Genomic DNA, 12,307 nt, shown 5'->3' with positions numbered 1-12,307 from the left:
TGCGTATTTCTCTCCGATAATCCACTATAGGAGAGCTTCTTCTTCAATGCATCTTCACATATCCATGAGCACATATGAATGGAAAGCTTCAAGCATGTGAACTCTTCGAGTTAACTCATCTTGAACTTGCACCTCATTTCTTCGTATTGCAACCTTGACGCCAACTAATCGTTCAAGCATTGCCTATGGACAACTCCTACACATATAACTCAATGCAACCATTAGTCCATAGGGATTGTCATTAATTACCAAAACCACACATGGGGGCTCTATGCACTTTCACATCTTAGACGATGTTGGACAAGCTTCTCTGCAATCGTTGCTATCCCAACGCTATCTCGTATATCATCATTCCGGACTCGGTCCTTTCTCGTGTGGCCACACATCCATCTCAACATGCGCATCTCCGCCACACCTAACTGTTGAATATGCCGTCTTTTAGTCGCCCAACACTCAGCGCCATACAACATTGCAGGTCGAACCGCCGTCCTATAGAACTTGCCTTTTAGCCTTTGTGGCACTCTCTTATCACAAAGAATGCCAGAAGCTTGGCACCACTTCATCCATCCGGCTTTGATCCGGTGGTTCACATCTTCATCAATATCCCCATCCTTGTCATCCTTGTGCAGGATTGACTCCAGGTATAGAAATGTGTCCTTCTGAGGCACCACCTGCCCATCCAGGCTAACCTCCTTCTCCTCGTGCCTAGTAGTACTAAAACCGCACATCATGTACTCGGATTTAGTTACCTTTCGATTCCAAGGTTTGTCTCCATAGTTCTAACTTCCTATTGACCCCCGTTAGACTATCATCGATTAGGACCACATCATCCGCGAAGAGCATACACCATGGGATATCTCCTTGTCTACCCTTGTGACCTCATCCATCACCAAATCAAATAGATAAGGGCTCAAAGCTGACCCCTAATGTAGTCCTATTTTAATCGGGAAGTCATCGGCATCGCCATCTCTTGTTCCAACACTTGTCACATCATTATCGTACATGTCCTTGATGAGGGTAATGTACTTTGCTGGGACTTTGTGTTTCTCCTAGGCCCACCACATGACATGTCGTGGTATCTTATCGTATGACTTCTCTAAGTCAAATGAACACCATATGAAGGTCCTTCTTTTGCTCCTTGTATCTCTCCATGAGTTGTCGTACCAAGAAGATGGCTTCCATGGTCGACCTCCCAGACATGAAACCAAACTGATTTTTGGTCACACTTGTCATTCGTCTTAAGCGGTGCTCAATGACTCTCTCCCATAGCTTCATTGTATGGCTCATAAGCTTAGTACAACTCTAAACATCCCCTTTTTTCTTGAAGATTGGTACTAATATATCGCGTCTCCATTCTTCTGGCATCTTGTTTGCTCGAAAAATGGAGTTGAAGAGCTTAGTTAGCCGTACTATCGCTATGTCTCCGAGGCCTCTCCACACCTCAATGGGGATACAATCAGGGCATTGCCTTGCCTCCCTTCATCCTTCTCAACGCCTCCTTGACCTCGGACTCCTGGATTCGCCGCACAAAACGCCTACTGGTCTCATCAAAGGAGTTGTCCAGCTCAATGGTAGAGCTCTCAGTCTCCCCATTTAAGAGCCAGTCGAAGTACTCCCGCCATATATGCTTAATCTCCTGCTCTGTCCTTGATGCATTTGACTTGGTCAACATCCCTCATATTCCTTTTTTCGGATCTTGGCCATCCTATAGATGTCCTTTTCGCCTTCCTTCGTGCCTAACCGCTGGTAGAGGTCCTCATACGCCTGACCTTGCTTCACTCATAGCTCGCTTTGCGGCCTTCTTTGCCATCTTGTACTTCTCCATGCTGTCTACACTCCTATGCAGGTACATGCGTCTAAAACAATCCTTCTTCTCCTTAATAGCCGGTATCCCTAACTTCGCTTCTACTTCCCCTGGACACTCCAAACTCCTCTGAGGCCACCTTACGAATACAGGTCACCATCTTCATCCACATATTGTCCGCATCACCTCCTTCCTCCCAAGGGCTCTTCTTAATGACCCTCTCCTTGAATGTCTGAGTTGCCTCCCCCTTGAGCTTCCACCACTTCGTTCTAGCAACTTTTGCACGCTTATCCCGTTGGACACGAATTTGAAAGCGGAAGTCAGCCACCACAAGGTTATGCTGATGGACAACACTCTCTCCAGGTATCACCTTACAATCTAGGCACGCACTCATGCCTTCTCTCCTTGAGAGGATGAAGTCAAGTGGTGGCCATTACTAAAAGTCACTAGATGTGATTCTCTCTTTTTAAAGAGGGTGTTAGCTACGATCATGTCGTACACTAATGCAAAGCTTAGGACATCTTCCCCTTCTTGATTCCTGATGCCATAGCCAAGCCTCCATGCACCCCCTTCAAATCCTATGTTAGATGTACCCACGTGTACATTAAGGTCTCCTCCTATGAAGAGCTTTTCGCCACTGGGTACACCCCTAACCAAATCCTCTAGGCCTTCCCGGAACTCCCTCTTGGTGTTCTCATTGTGGCCTATTTACGGGGCATAAGCGCTAATAACATTGAGAACTAAGTCCCCAACTACCAGCTTGACTAGGATAATCCGGTCCCCACATCTCTTGACGTCTACAACTCCAGATTTGAGGCTCTTGGTGATCAAGATGCCTACTCCATTTCTGTTTGGAGCCGTTCCCGTATACCACAGCTTGAAACCGGTATCCTCTACTTCCTTCGCCTTTTGTCCCCTCCACTTGGTCTCCCGGACGCAAAGGATATCAACACCTCTCCTCACCGCTATATCAACTAGCTCCCGAAGCTTACCTGTCAGGGACCCTACGTTCCAGCTACCTAATCGAAACCTCCTAGGCTCGGCTAGCTTCCTTATCCTTCGCACTCCTCGAGTCAAATGCGAAGACCCTTGCTCATTTTCCACTACACCCGGGCACCGATGTAGCGCGCCACTAAGGATGCGACGATCTGATCCTTGCTCACTTGCCACCGTATCTAGATCAAGATACGGCACGCCACCTAGGGGGTGACACCCCGGCCCTTGCCCATTTGACACCACACCCGGGTTCCGATATGACGCATCGCTAAGAGGGTTACACCCCAACGAAAATCTTTTGGGTTTCATCTCCATAAGAGTGGTTGGGTTTTTTACGTTGCTCGCCAAGCCTATCACAACCCTCCTCTTTTACCCGGTCTTGGGACCGGCTATGTTGGGCGCAACCTATTTTATCAAAAAAAATTATCAATTTTTTATTAAAATAGGCGTAACCTATTTTAATGAAAATTTGATTAAAAAAATTGATTAAAATTTGGCTGGGTTTACGGTGCGTCCAGACTTAATGAAAACCTTGGATCTGCCACTGATTTACTAGTTGACAAGGCTAAATGAAACTTACATTGAGTTATATTAAGCTTCATCGATAACCAGTTGGAACATGACAAAATCTCTGCAGACACAGGCAGGGGGAGATGGGGATCGATCGGTATTCGAGGTTGTTCGGTAACAGTGAAGACAAGGGAAGTGTTGTGTTGGTTACATCAAAAGTGTAGTGTCATATCCTCTCCTGATCTCCTCGGTGGTCGAGAAAGAGGAAGAATAATATTGTTGGTTTGTTCGGTTGTCAGATTGGAAGAATTAGGGTTCAGTTTTATCACAGGAATCTGAGTGTCACGCCATACTTTACCGATCTTCCGAAAAAACAATTCAAAGTTTTACCTTTTCAAAGAAAAAAAAATCCATTTTCATTCTGTTGCATAAGGTCGACACGTTGCCTGCCGACTACCTTAGCCAGTGCCTGGTGGAGTTGGAGATGGCCTAGCTTGGCTTTGAATCAATCAAAGAAAAACAGATGCCACTCAGACAAATGCCACCCATGAAGGCAAAAACAAATTCCCTAGCTACCTACACAGACAGGCACTTCTCAACAACATAACGATCTGCGGTCCAATATCCATGGTTCAGTTAAGCTCAAGCAAAAATATAAAGTTAAAAATCAGGCAAAAAGAAATGAAAAGAAAAACACACACGCACCACTTACTAGATATCCATGATCCATCACCTCCATGTCACCAAAGGAGACTGCCATCTGCATCCCCTAGCTAAATTCCCCATCACTCTCTTGTACACCGACAGCTGAGAACTCGTATACACATGTATCAATCAATCCATTACTCATTTTTTGTGTGCACAAACACTAACTGGTTGCAACTAGTACACTGGCTACATTATCAATCTAAATGACACATCAAACCTAATTAGATCTAGCTAGTGATCTGATGACCTGATGCTGATGCAGATACAGTGGCATGAGATCCTACACAACACTAACCTTTTCAGTTAGCTCACTTGTCACATTCCTCTTATTAATGTAATTCCGATTGCCGTAAAGTTAACTGAGGATCTGTGTTTGTTTTGGCTGCTCTATGCTAGGCTATAATAAGGTTCGGATGTGGTTGTGGGTTGCATGTACATGCACATATACGTAGTACATGGATGTGAACTGCAAGTTACTTAAAGATTGATGCCTATTAAGTGACACTCCTACTAGCTAGCAGGCTAGTCAACAGGGCAAGTGCTCTTGTTAGTGAGCAGAGGACAGGTACAGGGAACCAAACTCCAAATCTAGGAAAGGTAGATACATTGCAGCTGGCGACATCTACATCACCGGCATGGATATTACCCAATTTCTATGCAACATAGTTAGCCAAGTGCAAGTGGGTGCTACCTTTGCATACTTTGAGGTAAAAATAAAGAAGAAATTACCTGCAATCTGCGGCTAGCTAGCCTTGTCAAGCAAGGATTTCTCACCTAGAATTAAAAACGACATGGCAGCTACAAACCCAATAGCCGCCCAAAATTGAGCCCTTTCCTGGGCCATTAAAACCATGCTTGTTCTATCATTCCATGCAACCAGGCATACTATCTCAGCTCAAAAGCACCGTCGTCCTTGTCTGCGATCAGTAAGCTAGCTAGGTCTGATAAGGCAGCATGGCCACACCTCGTCGTCTTAGTGAGCTCCTCATGGTCAGCTGCTTCCTGCTTCAGGCTATCAGCGCCCACGCAATCACCCGACACTACAAGTTCAATGTGAGAATCTTAATACGAGCATATGCATTCATAAAAATGACAAATATACATACGGGAGGAGCAATGCATAGTTAATGACTGTGCACACTTCACTCTTTTATGCATGTAGCCAGGGTTAAATAGCATATCGGCATGTAGATACAGAGTATGCAGTGCATTCTTTGCCGCCATTTAGCAATGGCATTTTTCTTTTAGATGAAATATAACTATGACAACCATGCATGGTATGCTGGGGCTCACTTCATGGCTCCCATGTTGCAACAATTAGCCATGGCAACAAAAATGACAAAATGGCCACCCTTGTACCCTGAGGTGGCTACAGAACTCAAGCTACCATAATAGTTTACTATGATTTGACTTGTGCAGGTGGTTATGAGGAACATGACACGACTTTGCTCAACCAAGCCCATCCTCACCGTGAATGGCAAGTTCCCGGGGCCGGCCCTCTATACAAGAGAAGGCGATAATGTTCTTGTCAAGGTCGTCAATCATGTACCTCACAACATTACCATCCACTGGTAAGTGCTTCATACCCCGCAAAAGAAGTGTTTCATTACTCCTCCATGCTTGAACTGCAATATATAGCAGAAAACTACAACTGGCGATTGCAAGCGATCACACATAAGACAACCTCAAACTTTCTGGCATGTTGTCGACTTATGAGGACTTATAATAATTTTTGTATACTCCGTTCTTTGTGAAACAAGTTACGTCAGTGAAACAATAGAAGAACGTAGCTTTACTCTTGCATTAGATCTAAGAAATCATGCTTGATTTCCTTTTCCGAACAAGACAACCTTTCATTTGATAAGGAAGTATAAACGAAATATAGATCATATTTCTGCAACATACTACATAGATAGCTTTCTAACCAAGTCATAATCAGGCATGGGGTAAGGCAGATCAGGACCGGGTGGTATGATGGACCGGCCTACATTACACAGTGCCCAATCCAGCCAGGGAGCAGCTTTCTGTACAATTTCACCGTTACCGGCCAACGTGGTACACTTTTCTGGCATGCCCATATCAACTGGCTGAGGGCTACTGTCCATGGTGCTATTGTCATCCTCCCCAAGCTTGGAGTGCCCTACCCCTTTCCTGCTCCTCACAAGGAGGCAGTTGTTGTCCTAGGTATATACAGAATTGATCTTCATAATGGTTATTAATTGAGAATAACCCATTTAGCACTTACATTACTTGATGATGTGCTACAGGGGAATGGTGGAAAGCAGACACAGAAACTGTAATTAACCAGGCCATGCAACTAGGTGTAGGACCCAATATTTCTGATTCGCACACCATCAACGGCCACCCTGGTCCGATGTCTGATTGTGCCTCCTCACAAGGTATGAATGAAGGTGCTGCAACATACTGTTGTTTCAATATACTGTGCAAATTTTCTACAAGATAGTAAAAAATGCTTTCGCGATGCATGTTCTGGGCAGACGGGTTCAAGATCAATGTCGAAAATGGCAAGACATATATGCTGCGGATCATCAATGCGGCGCTTAATGACGACCTATTCTTCAAGCTTGCCGGACACAAACTAACTGTGGTTGAGGTTGATGCAGTCTATACCAAGCCATATAAAACCGATATCCTGCTCATCACTCCAGGCCAGACCACCAATGTCCTTGTGACTGCTGACCAAAGTGCTGGCCGTTACCTTCTCTCAGTCTCTCCCTTCATGGATGCTCCCTTACAGGTTGACAACAAAACAGGCACAGCTATCTTGAACTATGCCAACACCATCTCTGCTACAGCACGCCTAACTTTCGTCAAGCCACCACCGCAAAATGCCACCCCTATTGCGTCGAAATTCGTTGAGTCACTCCGAAGCCTCAACTCCAAGGAGTACCCCGCAAATGTGCCACAGACAGTAGAGCACTCACTTTTCTTAACCATTGGTGTGGGTGTCAATCCATGCCGGAACTGCATTAATGGGACAAGAGTGGTAGGCGCAATCAACAATCTGACATTCGTTATGCCATCCACCCCAATTCTCCAAGCAAATTATTACAACATTCCAGGGGTGTTCACAGAAGACTTCCCAGCGACACCACCACACAAGTTCAACTACACAGGAAGCGGCCCAAAAAACCTTCAAACCATGAATGGAACCAGGGTTTATAGGCTGCCATACAATGCTTCAGTGCAGGTCCTACTCCAGGATACGGGGATCCTATCAACAGAAAGCCACCCAATCCATCTGCATGGCTTTAACTTTTTTGTGGTTGGGAGGGGTGTTGGGAATTACAACCCCAAGACCTCCCCTTTAACATTTAACCTCATCGATCCCGTTGAGAGAAACACCATTGGAGTTCCTACCGGAGGCTGGGCAGCAATCAGATTTAGGGCTGATAACCCAGGTATATATGTTAATGCTACACTTCTTAAGGTAGTAACACCCTTATTTTTTGTTCCTAACACGAGCTGCTTGATTTGTTGTTATATTCCAGGTGTTTGGTTTATGCATTGCCATTTCGAGGTACACACGTCGTGGGGACTCAAGATGGTATTTGTGGTGGACAATGGGAAAGGGCCCAGTGAGACTCTAATTCCACCACCCAAAGATCTTCCCCAGTGCTGATTACAAGAAGAGTAATTGACAAATCGGCTTTAGTCCAATTATGAAAACAAATTCCGGAACATCAAACAGTGGCGATTTACTCGGTGTGCTTTTGCTTGGCTCCTTTGGCCAAACATTCTCCTCTGCTTTTTTTGGGCATGATTGACAAGATATTGTATACAGGAATTATATTTTGCTGTCCAAATAATTTTTCCCTTTTTTAGGATAAATGGAATTGTATATGTTGGCATGTCACATGATTTTTGAGCATAGAACAAAGCTCTTTCTTCCTCTTTTCATTCCAATAAAGAAAAACACCGGTGTTCTAGAAGGCAGCTAACACATATCTGACTTTTTCTGAAAGGCTGACACTAAGAGCACCTCCAGCCGTCTCCCTGACGAGCCCCCCGGCACCCCTTTTTTTCATCCGGACGGCGTTATTCGGCCCAACCGCGCCCCCGGTTCCTCGTTTTCCACCGGAAAAGGCCCTTAATCCATCCGGAGAGCCCAGGCCATCCCCGGCCTCCCGGGGTGCGCTCGGGGAGTTCGAACGAGAGAAAAGCGGAGATGGGCACGCTCTGTCGGCGAGAGAACACGCGAACCCCACCACTTTCTCGTCGCAAATCCCCCTCCCCTCTCGTAGCTCCACCGGCACCACCCCTCGCCAATCCACCGGCTGGTTGCCTACACTTTGCCGTCCCTCCTCCCACCAGCCTATATTCCGCCGTCCCTCCTCTTGTCTGCGTATATTCCGCAGTCGAGCAACTCCTCGCGTCGCGCCTCGCGTCGACCACGCCCGGCAGGTGTTTGTCCATTTGCCTGGGCGGACATGGACTCGGACGAGGAGGAGGAGAAGATGTTCGCCGAGCTTTTTGAAGAAGAGATGGCAGCCGCCACCCAAGACGAGGAGCACATGTTGATCCTAGCTTGCTTGTCCGGCCTGTACGCGGAGAAAGCCATTGGTCGACGTGGTGGGTCGGCACCAGGTCGCCGGAAGTGCAAGCCGAGGCAGCGAATGGAGGGCTACTGCATGCTCTACGCCGACTACTTCGCCGGCAATCCATTGCACGGTGAGGCTGTTTTTAGGCGTCGTTTCAGGATGAGCTGGAAGCTCTTCCTGAAAATTGTGTATGCCCTTCGAGACTACGACTCCTACTTCAGATGCAAGTTGGATTACACCGGCATGGCAGGGTTTTCCACCCTCCAAAAGTGCACGGTGGCTATGCGGATGCTGGCATATGGAGCTCATAGTGACTATCTTCAGATGGCGGTGATAGCAGTGTTCGGGGACATCTACTTCAGATCACCCACTGTCGAAGACACTGCCCGGATCCTCGCTTTCAATGAAGCTCGAGGATTTCCGGGGATGCTTGGAAGTATTGACTGCATGCATTGAAAATGGAAGAACTGTCTGTTTGCCTAGCAGGGAATGTACAGGGGTCACAAAATAGGCTGCATGTGATACTTGAGGTAGTGGCTACCCATGATCTCTGGATTTGGCACTCCTTCTTTGGTATGCCGGGATCCAACAACGACATCAACGTCTTGCAGTGCTCGCCGATCTTCTCCAAGCTTGTTGAGGGTCATGCTCCTCCTGTTGACTTTGTGATCAATGACCGACACTACAACAAGGGATACTATCTTGCAGACGGTATCTATCCAAAGTGGGCAACATTTGTGAAGACTATCTCAAGCCCCGTCCTCCCGAAAGAAGCGGAGTTTGTCAAGGAACAAGAAGGTTGCCGAAAGGACGTCGAGCGTGCATTTGGTGTCCTCCAGCAGAGATTTGCTGTAGTCCGGTTCCCCGCTATGACTTGGTCCAAATATCAGATGTGGGAGGTGATGAACTGTTGTGTGTGCTTACACAACATGATTATTGAGAATGAGCGAAAATATCCCGTTCCTCTGAGCGAGCAAGCTACACCATATGACAGAGAGGGTCCTCTTGCACAGCCTAATCACCAGGTGCCGGCATCGTGGGCTTTGTTCATCTCTATGCGTCAAGAGATTCGAGACTCCACATTGCATCAACAGCTGCAGGATGATCTGGTGGAGCACATATGGAGGCTTCGAGGCAACAGCAACTAGTTTCCATTTGATTTGTTTCAAAACTTGTTAAATTATTTGCTTGCTTTGTTAAACTGTAACGTTTATTTGTAAAAATAAGCCAAATATTGGCCAAAATTTTTCAAATTCGCCGAACTATGAGTTTATTTGTGAAAATAAAGCCAAAAACGCCAATCTTCGGGCGTATAGTTGGGGGGCGGCTGGAAGTTCGGCACTCCCCACGCCAAACTTTCGTCCAATCCGGCGATATTTAGCGCCGGATTTGGTCGTGGGAGCGCCAACGGCTGGAGGTGCTCTAAATACACATTCCTAAGAGCATCTCCAGTCGCGTCCCCCAAACCGTCCCCCAAAGGGATTTGGGGCGCGCCGGACAAAAAATCGTTCCCAGCCACGCGCCCCAAAGGTCCTTTTTGTCCGGCGCGGCCCAATACGGTGTCCGGCGCCCCGAGCCCGTCCCCGCTACACAGGGGACGCTCCGGGTACGCCGGACACAACGAAATGAGAGGCGAGGAGGCGCGGGCCCGACGCGTCAGCGGCTCGGACGCCGCCTACGTAGCGACGGTGCAGTTGCCGGAAATGGGAACCGTCGCATTGGCAACCGCGTCGACTGACGCGCCAACCGCCGGAATGGAGCGCGAACTCCTCAGAAGAGCAACCGCCGCTCTCTTCGACTTCTACGTCACCGTTCATCCGCGCTCAATAAGACCCGTACGTAGGCTTTCGGATCTTCAAGGCCGCCATTCATCCAAGCTTCTCATGATGAGCGACCTCTCTGGGCTTCCATCAGACACCGACAGCGAGGGCAAGTCTCCAGGATGGCGCCATTGGTGGGACAGAGTCCGGACGCCCAACAGCGGCGATGATTCCCCGCCGCCACTGGAAAACGCGGAGGAATGGCAGGCCGTGGAGGAGGAGGCGGAGGAGGAAGGGTCTGAGGAGGCGGTGGCGGCCCGGGCGAAGGCGGAGGCGGACGCGAAAGCGAAGGCCAAGGCCAAGGCGCAGCCGACGAGCATCGTCGACGACGAGGAGTACACAAGTTCCTCCGACGCGTCGACCGACACCGCCTCTTCGGAAGAGGTGACGAGCAGGAAGCGCCACCGTGATGAGGATGATGAGGCGGGGCCATCAAAGAAGAAGAAGAAGTAGTTTAAAAAAATTATATGTAATTTGATTATGTTTTTTCAAAGTTTTTATATGTAATTTGTTTATGTTGCACCAATTTGAATATTAGTAAAGAGTTTTCTTCTATCTATTAAAACAAAAAAAGAGTATTTTAATGTTTGGGGGTGACGTTTGGGGGACGCGGATGGGGAGCGACGTCCCCCAAACGCGGCACGAACGAAACACGTCCCCCAAACGCTCGATCCGGCGCCGTTTGGGGAACGGTTTGGGGGACGTGAATGGAGATGCTCTAACTTGGGTTAAATAAGAGGCTGGCTACAACAAAAACATGTGACCGTTTGACTGGGATTCTTTAGTATTATGTGTGCATTTTTCTACAAAAGAAACAGGGGCATCATACTAGCCGTAACATGGAAGTGATCCTTCATGAATTGGTGGCATGATATTCAGAACATTTGCAGATAGCTATGGAACATCACAGTCACTGTTCTTGAAGGAAACCAATGAACGGCAGTTCCTGACCAGCAGTTCCAGATGCCTACCAAAATCTGTTATGTCCATGTCTTGTGCTGGTACATGATCAATGCTGCTCTCTTCCAGGAAGGAAGAAGAGCGTCCTAAACAATTAAGTAGCGTAATTATCTAAGTTAATACCAAGGATTGTCCAAACTCCAAAGTAGAATCTCTCCTGCTCAAATCAATCAAATCTAAGACGAGTTGCTAGAATGCTATTTAGTTTATTTATTTCGGGGGGAAAAAGAGAGGAAGCCAGAGAGATGATCTCTACCATAGGAAGACTGAGTAAAGAAGAAGCAGACCTACTCCTGCAGGAGAATGCAAGGAGGTGGAGCCACTTGTGGCGAAGCCAGACAAGGAGCGGTTGGCTTGTCAAAGCGGAGGAGGAAGAGCGCGAGCGCGTCGTCGTCGAGGACCACCCGTCTGAGGTCGCGGATGAGCCAATCGTCGGAGACCGGATTGAGCATGGCGGCGCGGGGCTCAAGGCCCCCTCGAGCACGAGCGCCACGACGCGTACCACGATGAGGCGGAGGAGGAGGACGGGCGGCGTCGTTGCTTGCCGGGTTCACCGAGGGAGCCCACCACCGCTGCAACGCGCCGGCGCCATGGTTAGGACTTGGGAATATAGCTAGCCCTACTCCCCGGGCGTGCCTGCAAGTGCAAGCACGGATGTTTGGCCCCACACGGGCCCGGTACCTAATAAACAAGCCGTGCCGGCAGCCAGGCACACGGCCTGCCATCGTGCCAGGCCGGAATGAAACCCTCGTGCGGCACGGTAGCCCCGTTTATCCGCGGGCTGTGCCCCGACATGGCACAGGCACGGCCCAAAACAACAAGCCTCTATTTTGATTAATTTTCAGATTTTTCTATTTTTAACTAATCTTACCTATTAAACGCGGATCGGTGGTGTCCGTACGTGAATAAACCTTTGGTACGTCAAAAAAGACCGCTACTCGTCCGAT

General features: G+C 48.0%; 1 protein-coding gene and 1 long non-coding RNA gene across 2 annotated transcripts; one reads left to right on the top strand and one right to left on the bottom strand.

The window, feature by feature from the left end:
• Nucleotides 1–4,544: 4,544 nt before the first annotated feature.
• Nucleotides 4,545–12,076, bottom strand: LOC127294665 (uncharacterized). Its single transcript, XR_007846876.2, has 2 exons — nucleotides 11,648–12,076; nucleotides 4,545–5,058 (listed from the first exon to the last, which is right to left on the bottom strand). It is a non-coding gene; the product is annotated as an uncharacterized lncRNA (long non-coding RNA).
• LOC127294664 (laccase-22) lies at nucleotides 4,934–7,819 on the top strand. The gene is made up of 6 exons (XM_051324529.2): nucleotides 4,934–5,071; nucleotides 5,438–5,589; nucleotides 5,958–6,202; nucleotides 6,286–6,417; nucleotides 6,517–7,440; nucleotides 7,531–7,819. Exons 1-6 carry the CDS (start codon nucleotides 4,973–4,975, stop codon nucleotides 7,659–7,661), a joined length of 1,683 nt encoding a protein of 560 aa, XP_051180489.1. The 5' UTR covers nucleotides 4,934–4,972; the 3' UTR covers nucleotides 7,662–7,819.
• Nucleotides 12,077–12,307: the final 231 nt, after the last annotated feature.

Source organism: Lolium perenne, chromosome 4, assembly GCF_019359855.2.
Source record: "Lolium perenne isolate Kyuss_39 chromosome 4, Kyuss_2.0, whole genome shotgun sequence".
Lineage (NCBI taxonomy): Eukaryota > Viridiplantae > Streptophyta > Magnoliopsida > Poales > Poaceae > Lolium > Lolium perenne.
This window is presented reverse-complemented; position numbering and strand designations above follow the sequence as displayed.

Coding starts and splice junctions, on each gene's coding strand:
- LOC127294664 (XM_051324529.2), top strand. CDS start 4,973: ATGGCCACACCTCGTCGTCTTAGTGAGCTCCTCATGGTCAGCTGCTTC. Junction 6,203..6,285: donor GGAGGCAGTTGTTGTCCTAG/GTATATACAGAA, acceptor GATGTGCTACAG/GGGAATGGTGGAAAGCAGAC. Junction 7,441..7,530: donor ATTTAGGGCTGATAACCCAG/GTATATATGTTA, acceptor GTTATATTCCAG/GTGTTTGGTTTATGCATTGC.